Here is a 21,284-nt window from a genome sequence, read left to right as displayed (position 1 = left end):
ACGGTACTTGTTTTAGAGTGTATCGCTGAAACTATCCAGTACAGTAATTAGTTTCTATAATTGAACCTATATAATAAAAAAATTATTTTTAGTACATTCTTTTTTCTGAAATTTTTTATTCTACGTCCATTTAAGTTAAATCAACGTGTCTCTTCAATTTATATGTTAATAAAAAACGGAATGAAGTAAATACTATTATTTAATATATTGAGCGTATTTTTCAGCTCATTTAACAAGCGCAGTTAAGAATTTACTGAAAATATAAAAAAATAAGTTTTATTTACATACCCTATTATTGCAACAAAAATTTAATTTTGCACTCTTATAGACACTTTTTATTTCTTAAATGTTGATGGAAACGTATTTATGTATAATTGAAAATAATACTTTACTGTAAATAAGTGGTTTGTTACAATATACTACACCATAAATAAGCAAATAAAGAGGTGGAAAGTGTGTGATTATAAAAATTAGTGTTTACATTTGAATTTGAAATATCTTAGTATTTTAGAGATAATGTTTATTACTTAATCACTATAATAACTCTTAAGTATAAAATATTATTCTGCTACCCAAATATTCTTCGTTGTTCGGAATTTCAAAGTTGCGCTCGATTGAAACATCCAAGACTAGTTCGTTGAAAGGTGAATAAGTGAGTAATGACTAGATATACATGAAATTTAATTAAACTATATAAATTCTTATTATTAAAGTAAAACCTTTATTATTATTTTCCAGCATCATAAACTGTCAAAGTACAAGACAAAATATACTGAATGTCCTCGTTGTTTCAGAAAACTTGCTGTAAGAAACATTCCTTGAAAATAAAACAGAAGTATTTTACTCGTAAAAATGTCCAGTTTCCGACATTCACATCCGTCCGTCCGTAAAGAACAAATTTTTTCTGTTATTAATTTAAGGCTTTTATTTATCCTTGTCATTGCCTTGTGATATTTTCATTAGAGGAAGTCGAACGTGTTTGTTTTTTAAACAGGTAATAGATCCTGAAAATTGGAAACTAAAATATATAAACATAAAAATTAAATTTACTTGTTTTAGAAAATATATCGTTACTAAAAAAATGCCGTAGGGTTTTTGTAAATAATTAAGGTTAAGGAGGATTATATCAATAATCCGAAGTCATCATGTTAAAGAAAGTAAGTGATTATGTTCTTTTGATTAAACATTTCATATTTTTCATATATTTTACTATTCTTATGAACTAAAACTAATGTAAAAAAGCAATACAAATTTAAATATTTCTTCTACGATAAAAATACCATCACATATAATATTACTACAAAATATATTAGATTTATGTCTTGTTTATGTTTTACTGTAATGAACTAGACTTGTTGATGAGTCATCATTGTTTAACTTACAAACAGATCCTATTCCTCTTTGTATACAGTTTAAAATTTATTATGCATTGTGAGTGATGTAATTTGAAAAGTTTTACTCTGAAACAAAATATAAATAACGAGATATCCTGAGAGCGTTTCCGTGTCAGCTGACACAACCTTTTACCGTCACAATTACAAGGGAGGCTTTCAATAAATGAATGTTTCAAGTTTGACAAGAGTTTAAGTCAACATGAGAAATTAAATTGGTGCATATACGGTGTAACTCTATAGCATTACTATAGCAAAACTACACAGAAGTGTAGCGAGACGTACAAAACTAAATAAATATTTGCCTTAAAATGGCAAGAATAATTTATCGGAACAATTTTGTAATATAGACTGAAATTTGTATTGGAGGAGTCATTGACAGACTTATTACACGGCCCTTAAGACATGGTAATGCAGCCCTTAAAACTTCCCTTATGTCAGCGTAAATCTTGTATCCCACACAATAATCGTCCAATGTATACTGGACTACAGAACCAAAGATACTTCTTGGCGTACATAGTGGGATTCTTGTCCTTCATTTGAACACAAGGAGTTTAACTTTTGGTCTGGCTTGGATTAATTTTTATGTGTTTTTAATATCCTCCATATTTATTGATCTTTCTGAGAATTTAAACAAGATTAGTTGATAGAAAATTCATTTATTTAATGTGACATAAATGTGGCACCTTAGGAAATTTAACTTTCGTAATTTTTAAAAATGCTTTATTTATTTAACTAGTACTTTACCCATTCCCTTCAAGTGTCTTGTAGTATATTCCCTTCTTTTTACTAAAAAATATATCTTCCTCTGATATAAACACTATCCATTGATTAACATACAAATAATACAAAAAACACCCTCTATTTAGAAAAAAGCATTTGTAGAAGATGTTTAACTTCTTCCCTACTCTTTTAGTATGTACACATGGATTAAATAAACGCCAACATCTCTAACCTAACCCTATCACCTAAATATAGAATATAATACTTAGGTTTAGCCAACCATTAGTGTATACTTTTTTTACTTTTTTAAATGAATGCAGTTTTATTTACCAACATATTATGTCGATTGTTATAAAAAGAGATAATAATTACAACAATGGTGTAAATAATGACAAGATTATATAATTTTTGAAAATTTTGTATGCATTCTTCACATAGGCAACTGAATTTTCATAAATGTATGTTACACAACATCCCAACTTAAAGAAAAGTTTTTTACGAAATATCACACGGTAGAGACATTTTGTAATATAAAGGAGGTGAGAAATTGATCCTTTATAGCACTTCCCCAGGATTTCTGTCTGCTGAAGTAGCTGTTAAGGACATTATTCTAAATTCTCCTGAAGCTTGATATTGCAGTGATGGACTGGTGACTGTAGGAACGATATGATAGAGTGTAACTACAAAATACTTTGTTAGTTTATTATGAATAGCATTCTGTATTATTCTGTTCAATAATAAAGTTTGAAAAGGGAATAATAAAATACTACTTAAAAATAAAATAAATAATAAATCATACTTATCACTAGCCGGATACTTTATAATTATTTTTTCTAAGCTCCTACTTAACGTAAACCTTTATAATATTACGCGTTGGTTACCTGTTATGCCGTAGTACTAATCTGTAGTAGCTGATTAAATTATACGCTATATCTTGTACGAAAGTCTTGAAAATAGGTATCATTCTATGTAATATTGGGGTAATTTAAATTAGAGTTAATTGCTACTGTATGTTAACACTACAGTAATTTTAATATAAAAAAATTTATTTTGTCTAAGATTTTTGCTATAATCCATTCATTAAGCCGCAAAGGTGAAAAAGTCCCAGTGCCCCGATGTCTAGTACGTGAGAAAAATTCATAAATGTATTAAAGTTATTATGGCTATATTGAAAAATAATATTACAAAATTCATAACATTGTACATACATTATTATTAAATCCTTTTCTATTTCATACTATAACATTTAAATGATAACACAATATGATCTAATGGTACAGGTTTTGAATTATATCTATGAAAAAGCGTTTTATTTATTTCATTAAGGTTAGTAGTCCTTTTTGAGTATAGGAAAACAGTTTGAATACAAATTATACAATACTATTTCTATATTATAAACATATGATAAATATATATGTTTAACAACAATAATGACAATAATGAAAAATTAGGACTTGCGTATATCAAGTAAAATATTACATAAATAAATATAACGAAATGAAATCGTTAAACCAAGCAATAACAGAAAAATATATATAATAACAGTTAAATAATCATTAAATATAACATAAAGTACATAAATAGACAATACAATAGCAGCAAATAAATATAATATTAACAATTAAAATTATAATAAACGATAGCGTGCGTCTATCTAATGATGATAACAAGGGGGAAGAAGTCGGGACTGGGATAGTAAAGAATTCAACCCAGAGGTAGTAAATTAATTTGTTTGATTATCTTCCTGAATTTATCTCTTTATGTCGCAATGAAAGTAATAAAGGTTTTATTTAAAGCATGTCTTGTGAATTAATTATGAAAACAACTAAACGTGTTATTTCACCAAGCTGTCATTGGGGGAAGTGGAAGAGTATCGATAATGTCCGGTAATAGATAAAATATTGGCCTCTTTCCGATCTCTCTTTCCGGCTATACATCGTCTTTGATGCGGTTCTTCTATCACTCAAATCTTATTTTCTCTCACAGCCGTGTGCCGTTAAAAATAGTGTCAAGTGTTTATTAGAGTTTGTTTTTAACAAGAGTTATAGAGTAAAAGACTTACAACACAAACCAATCTAAGCAATTATTTACAAGAAAACAATAAAATGTTCCGTTTTCACTGTTTTTTATAGTTTGAATATTTTTTTTTAGCTTAAAAGCCTAATCTACTTATACGTACAAAAAAGTATGGTCAAGAGTTTTTCTTGAAATCTTTTTAACTCCGGGTGGAGCTTGAGACGCCCAATAGAGATTGGATGAGTAGATGATTTTAGCACTTAGGGAGAAAAGTAAACTCAGTCAGAACGTCCAACACGTGAGTAGAGTACAAACAGCAACCGAACTTGGATCTGCTCTCTCACTCATGTGCAGTTCCCATAATATAAAGATATAAAGGCTTGTATACTAAAGCTTTTTTATTATTTAAAATATTAATATTATTATATTGCTACTGTAACTTAAACATGCTACACTCTATAATCCCAAAATGTGGCTTATCAAAATTTATAATAAAGTAACGACTTTTAAACAGATGAAATTTTAAAATCCATGCGCTTTAAGATCGAATCATGCTGCAAATGGAATTTTGGAATTTCTATTATTTTAGATGTCCTGATAAAATAAACTGTCCTGTATCATATATAATCTGGCATTTACTACATGCTATTTCCTTAATAATACAAAGATAGTAATATAATGGTGGATGCCAATAGTTTTGTATAATTAGTAACTAAATTCAATAATTGGTTATAATACCTTCCAAATAAGTACAACGAAATATTCAGGATAGATCAAACCAGCGCTAAGCAATCATTAACATTATTATAGACAGTCAAAAGCTTTGTATTTATACCTTCATCGTTTATTCATAGAAATTATATATTCGGTATGCCATTAAAAAAGCCCAAAATAAACAATATATTAATCGGCCTAACTACAGTATATCTGTAATAAGTATTACTAGAGAGTAAATCTATTCTAAACATGAATTTAAGTGGTTCACCTATCAAAATGTAAAAGCTGGTTTGATTAGAACATCAAAGATAAAATAAACAGCTTGTACACGGCGAGCATGTCTGATACTGCTAATTAAGCAACAAGTCAGGACGTGCCGAGTCTTAAAGCGGAACGTGACCGAGCTCTAATTACACGGACAGGATATTGCACGTAATAAAACGTGATGTTATTATTTGTAGAGTATATCACTGAGCTTATTCATCACAATAATTAGTTATCAGGACTATACTGAATCTATATTATATAAATAGGTAAATTTCCTTTTTAAATAATGTTTCTAAAGTGTAGCTCTACATAAATTTAAGATGTTGATTATAACGCACACCAAGTGAAAGACGTCATGTTACAATAGGTTGAGCTGAGTTGTATTTAGACGTCGCAGTTATTGAAATTATTTTAACAAATTAACAAGCTTTTGTAATTTAAGAACAAATAAAACCTACATACTTTCAACTAAGATGAAATTTCTACTATCACTAACAAAGTTTCTTCCTCGAAAATATTTGTATCACACTTTATTTTTATTACAGATATTTTTTAAATAAGTGTCCTTATAAAATATGCTAGACCATGAATAAAGTAATAACGAGATAAAAACTGCAATATTTTGAACAACGTTCTTGTTTTAATAGAAGCTTGAATATTTTTATCTCTTAAAGATAGTTCATATTAGTAATACGCTAAAATAACGCCTAACTGTAAACACAGTAAATTATTATCCAAATTTGCACCGCTGTTCGGAATTTCAAAATAGAAAAACTTCTTTGTTTGTAATTGTGTGGTACATATTCATATAGCACATTAAGTTGTATATATACAACACGCATATATATATATTTTTGTGCACGCAAAAGACTGTACAAAATTTGTACTAAATGTGTAATACGTTTCTGATAAAGTAATCAATTTAAAATATATCACACACCTTTTTTTATGAATTATATTTTTTTTAGAAACAGAAATGTAAATGAAGTCACTAAATGGTTAGTAACAATATGAACTTTATTTCATATGTCAAAAATATGATGTTTTTATATTATTACATCAACCTGCTTTCAAAAGGTTACACAATATTAATACAATATATACAGAGTGAGATGTTACCGTAGAGATGTTTTGTTCATACAATTGTGTTTTTTTATCGTATAGACCTTTAACATAACATGTCACAAGGTAGGGGTTGCATTTTGAAAATTTAAAGGTACCTTCCTAATCCCCTCTAATATGGTGCAGGTTCTGCATTAATATTTCACTCCGCTTGGAATATATCCAGGCGTATTAAGACTAACTTACACCCTAAGTTATAAGGGGTTGTTTGCACATAACTTTTGTTAAGATCATGCATGTTATTTAGAGGTCATTGTGTTTCTTTTAAATTTACCTTTCAAACGACATGTCACAAGATAGGGATTGCATTTGAAAATTTAATAAAAAGGGGGTAGATATTTTCATCCTTCAAAATGTTCTTAAATTATTTTAATATGTTTGGTTAATATTTTCAAACAATATATCAAACCGTTTGGAATATATTCAGGCGTATTAGGACAAAGTTTATACCTTGTATATGTCTTTAACGTCTAACCAGAATACAATTGAAGCAGCTTAATAAATATATATTAAAATGTTTATTATAAATAATGATTATATGTAAACATTGGTGTACTTATATTTTATTATATTTTTTCCGTAGCGTACCCTACTCGTTTACTTATATATGTGTATAAAATGTATTTTATCATATCTGCCTGAAAGTGGAAGAGTTTTAAAAATATAAAATAAGTATGCTGAACAGAAGATACTCAGCACAGAGCCAAGACCAAACAATTGTTATTTGCTAAGAAATTAAGAATTTTCAAAATCTAGATATGAACCTTTAAAACATACCTGCATCATTGGTTGAACTGCGATATTGTGTCATATTATAAAGATATACGGTAAATATATATATATATATATATATATATATCGTATGGGGGACAAAGGCAGCTATCCATAAATAAATAAATTAAAAATTACAATTATTAAAAAGTACGTAAGAACAAAGTTCTTGAGTCATAAATTAAAAATAATATTAAAATCTCCCGTCACAAAGCTAAATCCAAATTACTGAGCCAGTTTAGAGACCCATCCTCTAAACCACTCAGACCAGCCAGACCACCAGAAAACAATCGCAAAGGGCAGTCGTTTACAATGTGCTCAATTGTCTGAGAGTTTGCGCCACAATCACACGTCTGTGATTGTGGCGCAAACTCTCATTAAATATATATATATACGGTAAATAAGCCATCAGTAACTCTGGGTTATGAAGGCTTACGGCCAATATTGTGTCGTAATGTCTATGATCCTCCATCCCAGAAGGAAAGTAAATTCAGTTAGTCCTGTAATGAGATTAACAAAATACTGTTTTATTCACAGATAAGCCCACAAGATATCGCTCTTAAACTGAGATATATTAACCCTTTGGAGACTCACAAATATTTTATTTGTACAATTGAATTTAAATTGCTTAACTCTATTTTGCATAAGCTTACGTTTACTAAACCTTTACAATGTTTTAAAATACAGCTCTTTGTTAAATAAACATTACTTGAGTTCAATTGTTATTTTATGAGCATTCTAGTATTCAATAGGACAGATCATCATATGATGTGACAGTGACCATACGATTTCAGCTGTAACATCTTTAGAATTTGATCATATATAATCTTGAGGTTCAGTGCATTAATCTAGGATATTATGCTTCCCTTCTATTCTGATCAATGTATCCTCCTTCATCCCTTTCTTTCGAATAATATGTAGAATTGGTCCCTTCTCTGTAAACGTAATTAATTGTTTTAGTGAAATTTTCTATCTGATGTAAAGTTGTAAAACTAGAATATGCTCTTTTCTGATATACACACTAGTGAAATATTATTCCGGCAGAAGTTTCCGTTTTTACTACGATATTTTGTAACTAATATAAAAAGAGAAATATACACAGAGAAACTTATATTTATTTCATCACATCTATAGAGATTTGAGATAGGAAAAGTTCTGATAAGTTCCACACCACACCGTGACCTATTCTGAAACCAGAGAATGTCTCTTCACCTTGTTACCTATTTATGCTCCTTCTGTACTTATGGGATATGTATTTTACTTTTTGGTGTAGTGTTATTTTGAATTTTGTTAAAGAGGGTTTGGCAATGACCTACAGATCTTATAATTTTGTGGATCAAATATGCAAATGAATATAGTAATATAATTTAAATTAATTATACAATAATTCCTGATCATTCTTTTTCCTTACGGTACCAGTGTTAATGCTACATTATAAACTAAAATTATTTAAAAACAAACCCAATTAATAATCTGGGATAAATATAATTTTCAATTAAATTATTTAAAGAATATTATCTGTCAAGGATTAAAGCATAGTTCACTTGCATACACATTTAACAAAGTAATTTTGATAAAACCAATTATTATACAACTTTAAAATTCTTTTACCAAACACGATATAACTACGTTACTTGATGACAAAACCAATATAGATGCTAATAGGAGGATACGAAGCAGATGTCTTAACAATGAAGTCAAGATGTTCCCTTATCAAAATACAATTCCGTATAATGAAATTTCAAATCTGTAGCGCAAATCCTGCGGTAATATTGGTATAATTAATGTAAGAACTTAACTGGCTTTTGTCGGTCTGACTGCCGTACACTGGATGAAAACCATTACAACAGTAGTGATAACCTCTTAAGTTATCCAGCGATAACAATGTCCATTCTTACTCTTTGTTATTCAACAAATTCTAGGAATTACTTTTATAAAATGAAATACCTTGGTTGAGTGGAAAGTCCATGCTGACTCAGTTTGCTAAGGAAGATTGCAAGAACTGCAACTGGAAGTTCAGCCATTGTTAAACTTGACGAGCTATTTGAGAGATTTTACACTATTCTTTGACAGCTTAATTATTTCTTGGATAAGATTGATGAAACTTTATTGTTGCATTAAAGAATGAACTTTACAGAGGAACTTTAGGCATGCCTTCTAACTAAACTATACCAAACGAGTTATACCTATGTTTCTACTACATCAGGTCAATCCCATGGGTGTCCAGTTGTGTTAAATCACTAACAATAAATTTCAAAGTATTGAGATAAAATAATTGATAGTTCCCTGCGGGTGATGACTGTTCGATTTATTAGAGCTTTCTTGGTGTCAAAGGTTTTACAAGCCTAGAGGACACTACTTTGACGCTATCTTCTTTCAAGGTCCTATTACGATATAAGGCAATACAGGCCACCACTCCTTACCTTACTGATCTCAATATCCTGCGACTCTGGAAAGAAGCACACATTTTCTGTTAGGACTAAGTCCAACCGTCCTCAGCTTATTGTCCTGAGTGAATAAACTATAGAGTTTTGTTCAAGGATATAAGTATGTGAATTTAAAATACCCATGTAACAGTGAAACTACTTATAGTGGCCGAAAGATGTTTTAGTGCACAATTTCAAGATTTTCATCACTCTGAGACAAGGTAAAGAGACAACGTGTTTGAGTCAGCAATTTAGAACCGTGTCAAAACCAGGATTTCAGAATGAAAGGCCTAAATCCATAGCCATAAATAAACCTTGTCTATAATTAAAATATGTGGTTTTTTGAAAAATGTAAATATATCATATAAAATTAGTTTTCTTCTATAAAATTAAATTAAAGGGAATAGGTAGAAATAAAAATCAACCTGTCATTTACATAGCGACGGATGAAACTGTTTTACGATGAGCTGTCTAAAGCAAAGGAATTACCATTATTATATTTCAAAGCCAAAAATAAATTTCCCCTCCTAAGAAAAATCTTGCACTATTTGTTCTAGTAATAAATAATTTTACGAATGATAAAGTTTACACCACAATAAGGTGAGACAATAATATAAAACATAGAGTACCTACTTTATTAATAAAACTGTGGAACTTCATCCAATAAGTTAATGTTCCAACGCCCCCCAACAAGGAAACATGTGAGCAGGAAGAACTCTTTCTAATAAGCGGTAATAAGCGGCTAGAGATGGTTTAGCATCTCGTGCCAGTAGCAGCATTATAAGTAAATCTCCGCAATTGGTGCCGCCCCCCCCCCTTGGCCGCTGCTTGTTTTTTTTGTTGTTGTACTAACCTTAACGTTTTCCATTAAACTATAACTGAATATTTTCTTCAAAATTGTACCAATATATGGCAGTAAGATTTAAAAAAGCACCGAAGAAATGAAAGAAAGTTAAAAAATACCACTTTTAATTTGATTAAAATATGAATAATATGGATTACACCAATTTAATTATTGATATAATGCTGGCTTGATTATTAAGGCTTCAGTTTATAAAACACTGATGGTCTACATGGAGCACAAGACTTACTTAAGAGACTCCGTATCTCTACAGAGCTTTCGGTTCATTGAAAGAAAATATTGAAGTTATTTGTTGCCAAAGGCCTAATAACATGTAATTATTTATAGTTTGAAACTATTATCAATCAGTGAGATAAAAACTAGTAGTTTTGGTTGTTTTCTGTATTCGTACGCTGCATTTCAAAAAAGTAATAAATATTATATTTATATTTTGTTTGGTACGTTGCACCTTTATCAAGTTTAACGTATACATTTGCAGAAATTACTATGTAAACAACTGCATATGAAATTATTTTACTAATCAGTAAAATTTGAATTTAAATTGTGTTTGTGACTAACATCTCTCTTTTGTGGTGAAATTACAACATTGGTTCTTTGGAGTCATATTATATTATCAATCGTTAAATAAAACATGAAGTTGAATGTGAGGCAACATAACCATGGGGGCTGCGGGTGCAGCACTCAATTATTCCGTACAGTTGGTCCATGTTGGATATTTCTATGATTTTTGCCGTTTGTAACCTTTTATTCTGTGAACATTACCGACTACTCTATTTTCATAAAAAACTTCGCTTACTACTACTAATTATAGTATTGTATCATAAAATCCTAAAACGTTATTTATTTGTGCTAATATTATTTTAGATCATACTTAAGATTTTAAAATTAAAACGTACATATTTGTTAAAAAAAATATGAACATAACATATCAGGATATTATTTTTAAAGATACCTTTAAGTAATACTTTCCGTAATACGTAAAATTAAAGTGCCATGTTTTAGGTTCTTTTTAATTTATATAATTATCCATTCCAAATTACAAATTACCACATATTATTAGTACAGAGATAATAAAAGTAAAAGATAATTCAACATAAGCAAAAGAAGAATTACAATATAGAGATTTTCAAAATCTTTGTAAGGAAGAAATGAAATTGGATCCAATATTTATGCGGTATTAAACAACCTTAATAGTCTTTGCTGCAGATTCAATTAGATTATGACTCTTTTGAATGAAATTCAAATACCTTCCTTAGCTACTTTTTTCTGTTCCTTGATTAGTCAAATGTATTTTCTCGTTATAGTTTACCATCAAAACGTAAAAATTATTACGCACTTAAAAATATTACTTTCAATATTATCTCATTAAAACGTAGCTTAAATTATCTTATAACTTTTCGTTCTTGCTGAAATATCTCTTTTCAAATTTTAATCGTAGGTATATGTACAAAGAAATATTTTATATAGCTTGACAATTGGTAATGTGTACATAGTTGTCAAAGATATTCAATTATTATAATTTCCTTTAAGATCGTCCAAATTTGTGATGTATCTTTGTTGTACCACTAACGTATTATCGCGTATGTATCCTTAAAATGAGATGCGAATTTATAGATTAGTATTTCAGATATCTTATTATCATCGGCTATTTCCATACGATGCAATAGGAAATAATCAGTAAATAAAATTACAAACTTTTCACAAAAAACTCAATTATGCCATACCCAATTTAATAGTTTTAGTTTTCAATTCGCATGTTAATAACATAGGGTTCAAAGAAGCCGAGTTAGATAACCGTGCAAAGAACTCTCATAAACTTTGCGGGCAACTAAACTCGTTACTGAGTTATTAAATTGAAAGCTATTCGCTAGACCCGACTAAGATTAGGTCACAGTTAACTTCAATACAACTATAAGTCCGAACCGACTTCATTGAATGGTAGCAGTTAACAATTTGTTTCTGCAAGGTTCGTTATAAAATCGTGCAATCGAAATTAGACCCTTGACTTACATAACATTGCGTCAGGACATATTTATAGCATTGAACCTTTCTGGTGAGCTTTAAAAAGTTTTGTTTAGATCAAGACAAAAATATAATATGCATTGTCTATTACATGTATACTTAAAGCTTGCAGGCATTAACAGATTTTTAAATGTCGATCGGTTATTTACGTAATGGTTGCAATTATTCCCATACAACTAACATTAAAATGTTAAATTTAAATACTTCCTCTAGTGTTAGAAATGCATTGCCTTCCCGTAGATAACTATCAAGCTTGATTATTGTTTTAATTAGTTACATTCATATGTTATCTTAAAGACAAAAATTGAAAATATTTGTGAAATTAATTCAGTAAAATCTCTAGCAATGACTCGCAGTTTTGATCGCAATATTTTAAATCGGAGAGTCCATAGTTTACTGTGATAAATATGGTGGTGGCCTATGATATTTAAAAAATGTACAAGTCTGTGGGTAAATCAGGTAAGTATTATATTACTGTTCATTATGAAAACGATGATAAGTTAAGGTTGATGAGTCTTACATCAAGTTTTGCGCTTATATGAGGAGTTCTGCATCGAATGGATTATATAACTGGCGCCAAAGCTGTTTGCCTTTTTGTGTTAATGAAGAAAATATAAACATATGTCTTACAGACCACATCTGTGTAAAAAGGATTATATCAAAACTTTGTAATCTTCTTCCAGTCTCAGATATTTTAGGTGCCATAGTTAGGTTAGCTTTTTCGTTTATACAATGATTATATATGTACATAGGAATAAGAGCCTAATTCGGTCAAAAAGTGTTTAATTTTGTCTGCTTGAATTCACTTTAGTTGTGTTTGCCGTATTGAAGAATATTGTTTGATGAAGAAAATGTACATAAATACCCAGGATCAAAAATCCTAATACGGTTAAGTAATACTGCATTTATAAGGGGAAGATCCTCAATAGGTTCATGCAACATTACAAATAATTTTACGTAAAATGTGTCTTGCTGTCTTGCGGATCTACAATAACGGGTAAGAATATTTTGTTGAGGCACTTTAGTGTTTATTTCTGTGCTTTTATTTAAGCCACTTTAAAAAAGCTATATCATATTGTCAGAAAGCCAACAACCTTTTATTACCTTATGTGCAAATATTCCCAAATTTTGGTCATTGAAGTTGGTTTTCAAGAGTATTTGAGAAAACAAACTTCATAAAAATGATTTTCAATGATGTTTTCATTCATAATTGGCACAATATGGAATGAAGATTACATAATAATTTTTCCTTTGTTATGTGCATTCTACTGCTGAACAAGCATTAACTACTTCATATTAAAAAAATCAAAGAATTATCCAGCATCTTTAGCAGAAAACGGTAAAGAATGTTCAAAAGCTTCATCAGCTTTTTAAAGCAAATTAAACTTGTACTATGAAACATAAATTGTCTACTCCTTTTTCTTATAAACCTTCCTTATAATATTTCATTGGACTTTTATACGGACGAAGTGCTAGAATATTAGTAATGTCTGGCAATAGATAAAAAAATGCTTCGATCTCTATTTCTGGTTATAAATCGGCGTTGACATGGTTCTTTGATTACAAAAAGTTTAAAACAAATTATTTATCCGTCACAGCTATTCGTCTTTCAAAATAGTGTTGGGTTCTGTTGTCTTATTAGCAGTATATAATGAACAAGACTTAAATACATAAACCATTCAATGGGTAATACTTGGATGTAATTCAATGATGTATACTCATTGCACTTTATAGTTTGACTTTTCGGTTGTGCCCTAACACGTAATCCGCTAATACGCACAAACAAGTATGTGAAATTTTCTTCAAAAGTTTTTTCAAAAATCTTTGGCCAAGTTGCAGGTGGAAAGAGGCCCTAGAGAGTGTGGAAGAGTAGATGATGTTAGCACTTAGGGAGAAAAGTAAACTCAGTCAGAACGTCCAACACGTGAGCAGAGTACAAACTGCAAGATGGCTTGAATCTGCTCAGACCGTCGTCTCTACTTCTGATAGCACAAGACTAGGCCTAATATCACGTGAAGTTTATATTATTGAAAAACACCAATACTAAAATGTTATTACTGTTACCCAAACTAATCATATTGCATTTTTGACTATAAAACTCGTTGACTTATCTACATTTATTAACGAATTCACTGTTAGACACTTGAAGTTTGAGTAATTTATTTCAATTTATCTGAAACAACCGCTCTTTAACTCAAAGTTGTGCTATAAATAGATTTTAGAAAACCCTTAATTGTATGAAATATTTGAAGGGTTTCTATAATAAAAAAATCAATGAACATTTCTAGTTCTACATGTTAAAGTAAGTTACAGCGAGCACTACACAATTTTATAAATTAGAAATTAGAATATACATAATATCATTGTACGATACGTAACTGAAAGGTATTATCGGAAACCAGAAGTTCGTCAATCGTAAACACTTATAATATTCTAAAGGTTGAAGGACGACACTAAATATATTTTTATATTTAAATTTTACCATCAGCCTTACGTAAAATTTAAATAGAAATAGGCTAATAAGTAGAATAATTTACATTAAAGAATTGATTTAAGAGTAAATTAAACGGAGGTGATATATGACATCCCTAATCATTCCAAAGGAATTGCATTTTTTACAAATATATTACAATACCAGCCTTTCTCGATCTACGTTTTATATACAGTACAGTTATTTTTAAATATTTAAAAAAGTAACCGTAAGTTGAAAGTGCTCTGAAACAGACCCAGACTTTTACAAAAGAAATAATAAAATTGTCAATTTCAATATATATTTTAGAATAAGATACCATCGTAATATACCATCCCTATTAGTTAACACCTTCAATATTTAGATAAAGGTGAATAACGGGATGGTAGATTTTATATTATTGTGATAATTAATAGACATCAAGTCACTGGATGCCATATAGTCCAGTGTACGAAAACGATATATTTGTTGCTAAATCAGTATCTAAAATAAAGTAGCAGGATGAAAATCTGTTACTCTTTAAGTGATAAATGGTATAACCTTTTGTTACGTTACCATACAAAAGGGTATAACCAAACAATTTTAAACATTTCAGCATAATCCATGAATACAATTAAATGAACAATATTAATCTCTTCTTGCCTAATATATTGAATTTAAAAACTGAGTTTTAGTATGTACATCCGTAATATTTTTTATTATTTGGTTTTATTTTATACAACATTCTATCAAAAATATAAATTGCTAAATATTTTAATTTTATTTTGTTATAAAATCGTTTTCCCTCCGTTATTTAATTCGCTCTAGGTCAGTTATTATAAATTTATATAAAATTAATTGAACATATAATAAATTAAATATAATTATTTAAAATCTTAGATGTGAGACCAGCTTACTTAACATACAGTGTATTGACATTGTATACTCAGAATGTTTTAGATTTAAAATTTAAATTTCCCCTATTAAAATTTTCATATTTTCATTTGTCATTAAATATAATTTGTTAAATAGCTTCATTGTCGTGCTTATTAGAACAGAACATCATGTCGTGTGATTACAAACTCTTAATTAGTACTTGTCGATAAAAAATATTCGCTCAGTGCTTAAGCGATACATTTACATTATTACTTTCTGCTTCAGTTTCCAACTTCAGGTAGGGAGCGTTGCATATTCTTAAGAGTTCAGCTGTAACAGCGCAACATTTGGACCTAGTGTAACTCGTAAGCTGTGATGACATCAGTTTGCTGTGTGCAAAGAAGTTCCTGCATTAGAAATCGTATTGAACAAAGAGACTCAATCCTTGGGAGAGACTGCTTGCATGGTTCAAAATATCAAGATGGCTAACACCAATACTGATATAAATATAAAGATATAAATCTTTTACCTTTATTACTCGTACTTATCCACAGTACTTTACAATATATGATATGATATCAAGCCTAAAACACACGTGTTATCGGCCTACTCTTATTTTTAATGTTTGTAATAATTGTAAGTGAAAGTGTTCAAAAATGAATTGAAATTGGCGCATTCTCAAAAATCCAAATCTGGTTTAACGAAATCATCGCAAACAAAAAACCTGTAAACGGCAAGCATGTCTGATCCTCCTAATTAAGCAACAATTCCGGACGTGCCGGGTATTAAAGTGGAACGTGACTGAGCTCTAATTACACGGACAAAATACTGTCCGTACTAAGACGTGGTTGTATTAGTTCTGTAGAATATCCCTGAACTTACTAAAGTAATTAGTTTATTAGACATCACTGAATCTATATCATAGAAACAAAGTCTATGAAACAAATGCCAATCATAAAAAACAACGTATCTATTAAATGCATGTTTATGAAGTAAATACCTCTACGTCCACTTCTGGTAAGTGTTTTATAGTTACTCGCCACAGTGTACGTCAATCAGGAATGGAACAAGTGAAACAACAGGGAACAAGGGATGATACTGTTATAGGTTGAGCTTTGTTACTGAGTGTATAACAAATAGCTGAACTAGGAAATATAAAACAGCGCTGTTATGAAATGATTTAAAAAGTTACCGAATAATTTTAAATTAGAACATTTATTACCAAATTTTAAAATAACTTGTATCAGAATTCCTTGTTTGAAGGTTATTTTTGACGATGGAAATTGTGAAGGGAAGAGGATTTTTCCGGACATTTGCCATCGTTCAGTGAAACAAGAAATCAGTAACACTACATCAGTAATGTGTTATTATAAGCAAAATGCTTTGTTTTCATTGCAGTTTGAAATATTAGTTATCAAAGAGCAATTACCATTTACTCATATAATGTAATAATTTAGTCTATATTGTTATTATATGTTGCTATTCCCCCAAATTTGCTCCGCCTATTTAATCTCAAATTTGCAAGAAGTACCAACGTTAGATTTATTATTCATATAGTGTTTCCTTTAACTTATCAGTAAGGAAGGGAATATTTAATAACTGTGCTAATTTTGTATCAATAAGGGCATGATGTTTTTAAATCATTAAAATTCTTTTCATATAAAGTTCCACTACACATCGTGGATAAAACTGGTTTATTTAGGAGATACGCCAGGGCTAACACAGCAAAGTAGTTTAAAAACAGTCTATGTTTTTGGAGGATACAATTTATTCTGTAACAAAAATTAAATATGTACTGAAGAAGAAATCCTTTTTTGTGATGGGATATCTGGATGTAATATCAAGGTAATGTCAAGATCATCAGAATCGGTTGTGAAGCGGAAAATTGAATTACATATTACCTTACTCAATTACGGAACCGCTTTACGTCTTCTACTTCATTGAAAATATGTTACATTTTAATTATATTTAAACTGCCTGGTAAAACTAACCAATCAGTTACCGATACCCTCATAAATCTCAGGAGTGCATTTTTCCATAAAAATCAGTAGCAGCCTCCATATATGACCATGTTAACAGAAATTTTGCCTTAGTTTCTGTCAAATTAGACATAATCTAAAATATGTTATTTTTCCTTTTTAATTAAGAATAATGAAATGCGAGATGCTAATAAATTGTAACACTTTAGTAGTAAATGACTATTTTGACTGTTTTCAATGTAATATACGAGTTTATCACATTGAATACAGTCCAAATAAAGAATTTTTATAACAAAGATAAGCAAAAGAAAGTTATGAATATATGATACCAGTCTAAAACAACAGACTCGGTTAGAATAGGAAGAGAAGACGAGTGTCAAACATTACGACGACTCGTAAACCCGAGTCCTGCCACATATTGAGAGTGTATCATACAAAACTGAGCTTTTAGGACATGCACTCATGTGCATTGAAGACGAAGGTTTACAGCCTGTGTTATAAGTTAGTGTTGTTCGACACTTCTCATAAACTAAAATATTACATGTACCAAGTAACTTAATCAGGATATGGTTGTTTAAGTGTTTATTACATGTGAATAGAAAATGAAACTATTAAGTATCTAAAGTATCAGGAGGTTAGGGTGTCCTCCTGACCTGAACTCTATTGAAAATTATCAAAAGCCCTGAAGGCAATTAGAAAACTGAGCTATTCCACGGATTTTAATATGTGCTGGACATTTTCAGTACTTTTCCTTTCGTAATATCTTATATAAATACTAAATACTCGGATAGACTACTAGAATTCAACTACAAGATAGGGGAAATGACTTTTTTCTTGGAATCCTGCAATACTCAAAATCTGTATAGACGTGATATTTTTTAATTCAGAAACCGTCCATAGAAGTTTGGATAGGATTAGCAATTTGGGTAATATAGTAATGGAACTACCAAAACCTTTTATATATAAGCTTTATAGAATTGTCAAGCATATAAACAATTGTTGTATATTTAGATGTGTAACATATCGTGGGACAAAAGTGACAACTACATTTTAGAAATTTCCTGAAATAGTCCGTATGACCCAGAAGTACTATTAGACGATGTCAACGTTTGGCGGTACTAGAACTGGTATGAAAAATGTATTACTGTATTTAACTCATGACGTATATATTTATTACACGACCCAGTTCGGGAAATTTAAGAATTTACATAAAAGAAGATAACATTTTAAAATTTCAATTACGCAATATCACAAAGAAAATAATGCCCATATAAAAACTGTTTTTAGTTTTTGAAACATGATGCTGCAAAAAAATCTCGAAACTAGTCGTTTTTTAGAAATACGTGAGAAAAAAATGTTTATGCTTAAATGAGTTTTTGTGTGTGTTTGATTCGTTACAAGCAATGAAAATATAATCAGAATTGTTGGTGAAACGGAAATACAATTCGATATTTAAAGCTTACTAAATTATTAAACGAACTACATTTAATCCGTAGACTACTTGATTATAAACCTGCCAAAATTTCATTTCAATGATATAAAGGTTGCAGTCCAGTTGCCAATCTCTTGTCCCTTTGGAGCACTCTGGTCCCATGGCGGAACCACCTTTTTAAATCGTTATATTCACTAGCTGCATAATGGTTCTACTGTGGGATCACTTGAAGACCCTGCTTAGTGCTACCATCTGTTGGGATATTCTGTAACTACGTCCACAACCTTCACCAGCAACACATATGTCCATTCCCACTTGTCAACGTCATGACTGCGTAGTGTTTTGGAGTGATGTTTCATCTATGATATTTTTGACCTTGTTATAAATAAAGGTAAGTCATATAGTGTTATTAATTCAATGTGTAGTATACTTCATAGTAGATTAAAGTAGTTAGCCTGTGAATTTATATATTTATTACAATTATATAGGCTGAAATATTGGTGTCCCACTATGGGACCACTGTGCCCAGCTGATATAACCTAAAACATATTATGCATTAGCGTACAAAAAACAGTTTTGCAATGGAATCTTCATTTCTTGGGTATTTTTCAGATGGCTAGCAGAAGATGGAACGTGCAAGAGATCAATGAGGACGATCTTGTCTCTATATTCGAAGAAATACCAAGCGATATAGAATCTGAAGATGGACTAGATGGTGAAGACATTGAGGAACAGGCTTGTATAAATGTAAATATTGTAGATGTAGATAATATAAATATTGAAGAGCTGCCAATGTTTATTGAGGATGATTCTGGGCACCAACAAGAGATTATTGATAAAAATTTGGTTTTACCAGATGATGCAAGACATGCACATATTGTTGATAGCAGCCCCGCAGAGCAAGAAAATGATAGGGAGGTTGAAAATGAGACTCCTCTTTGTCTTCGTTATCATGAATATGTAGCATATATATGGTATAACTCATATGTCAAACGAAGAAATGAATATAAATTTGATAAAGTTTGTGGGCCAAACGTTTCAGATGATTTCACCCTTCCAGTTGATTTTTTTAATTCTATTTTCCCAGATGAGCTAGTTGAGCAAATTGTTTACCAAACAAACTTGTATTGTACACAAACAAATGTAGAAGAAATGAAAACCTTTCTTGGTGTTAACATTCTCATGGGTATGAAAGAATTCCCCAGTTATAGGGATTACTGGTCCTCTGATTCAACATTGCGAGACCCAATTATTTCACCTGCAATATCTGTCAATCGATTTGGTTGGCTACTTACAAATTTGCATCTTAACGACAACAGCCAAATGCCAAAAAGAGACCAACCAAATTATGATAAGTAGTACAAATTAAGACCATTTTTAGATTCGCTCTCGAAATCATTTCTTTCTTGTTATAATCCTAAAGAATAGCAGACAGTTGACGAATCTATGATTAGATTCAAAGGCCGCTCAACTCTGAAGCAGTACATGCCTCTCAAACCCATCAAGAGAGGCTACAAAGTATGGGTGAGAGCTGACGAGTCGGGCTATATATTTGTGAGTTCCAAATATATACAGGCAAAGTTGCAAGAGGTCAAACAGTCACTTCTTGGTGAAAGGGTTGTAAAAGATCTGACAGAAAAACTCTCAGGTTCTAACCATAAAGTATTTTTTGACAATTTTTTCTCATCGGTAAATCTTCTCAAAGACCTCCAAGCCAAACAGATCCAAGCTTGCGGTACTATACGCAAAGATAGGGTAAACCTTCCACACGATCTTGCTGACGACCGTTACATGGTTAGAGGTGCTAGTGACTGGAGATCGACTGTTCCTGGCATTGTAGTTGTTAAGTGGATGGACCAAAAGCCTGTTTATTTCAAACTACCACGATCCAACCGTTGAGACAACAGTAACAAGGAAAATGAAAGATGGGACCAAGAATGATTTTAGCTGTCCAGTTGTGGTAAAGGACTACAACAAGCACATGGGATATGTAGACAAAGCCGATCAGCTAAAAAAATGCTACCAAATAGACCGAAGGAGTAAGAAATGGTGGCATCGCATTTTTTTCACTTCTTGGACATCTGTGTAGTGAACAGCTACATTTTATTTTGCATAAGAAGCGATGGCTCAACTTTATCCTTGAAACAATTTAGAATCGCTGTCAGCCAATCCCTTGGTCTAGCCAAGGGTGTTTCAAAGAGGGCTAGTCCAGGGACCAAAAGAAAGGCACA

At 30.5% G+C, this 21,284-nt stretch overlaps 1 protein-coding gene across 1 annotated transcript; it reads left to right on the top strand.

The window, feature by feature from the left end:
* Positions 1–20,499: 20,499 nt before the first annotated feature.
* On the top strand, positions 20,500–20,952 carry LOC124365333 (piggyBac transposable element-derived protein 3-like). The gene has a single exon (XM_046821306.1). The coding sequence runs from the start codon at positions 20,500–20,502 to the stop codon at positions 20,950–20,952; it is 453 nt and encodes a 150-aa protein (XP_046677262.1).
* Positions 20,953–21,284: the final 332 nt, after the last annotated feature.

The sequence above is a fragment of the Homalodisca vitripennis genome, chromosome 6 (genome assembly GCF_021130785.1).
Source record: "Homalodisca vitripennis isolate AUS2020 chromosome 6, UT_GWSS_2.1, whole genome shotgun sequence".
In the NCBI taxonomy this organism is placed as follows: domain Eukaryota; kingdom Metazoa; phylum Arthropoda; class Insecta; order Hemiptera; family Cicadellidae; genus Homalodisca; species Homalodisca vitripennis.
This window is presented reverse-complemented; position numbering and strand designations above follow the sequence as displayed.

Coding starts and splice junctions, on each gene's coding strand:
- LOC124365333 (XM_046821306.1), top strand. CDS start 20,500: ATGATTAGATTCAAAGGCCGCTCAACTCTGAAGCAGTACATGCCTCTC.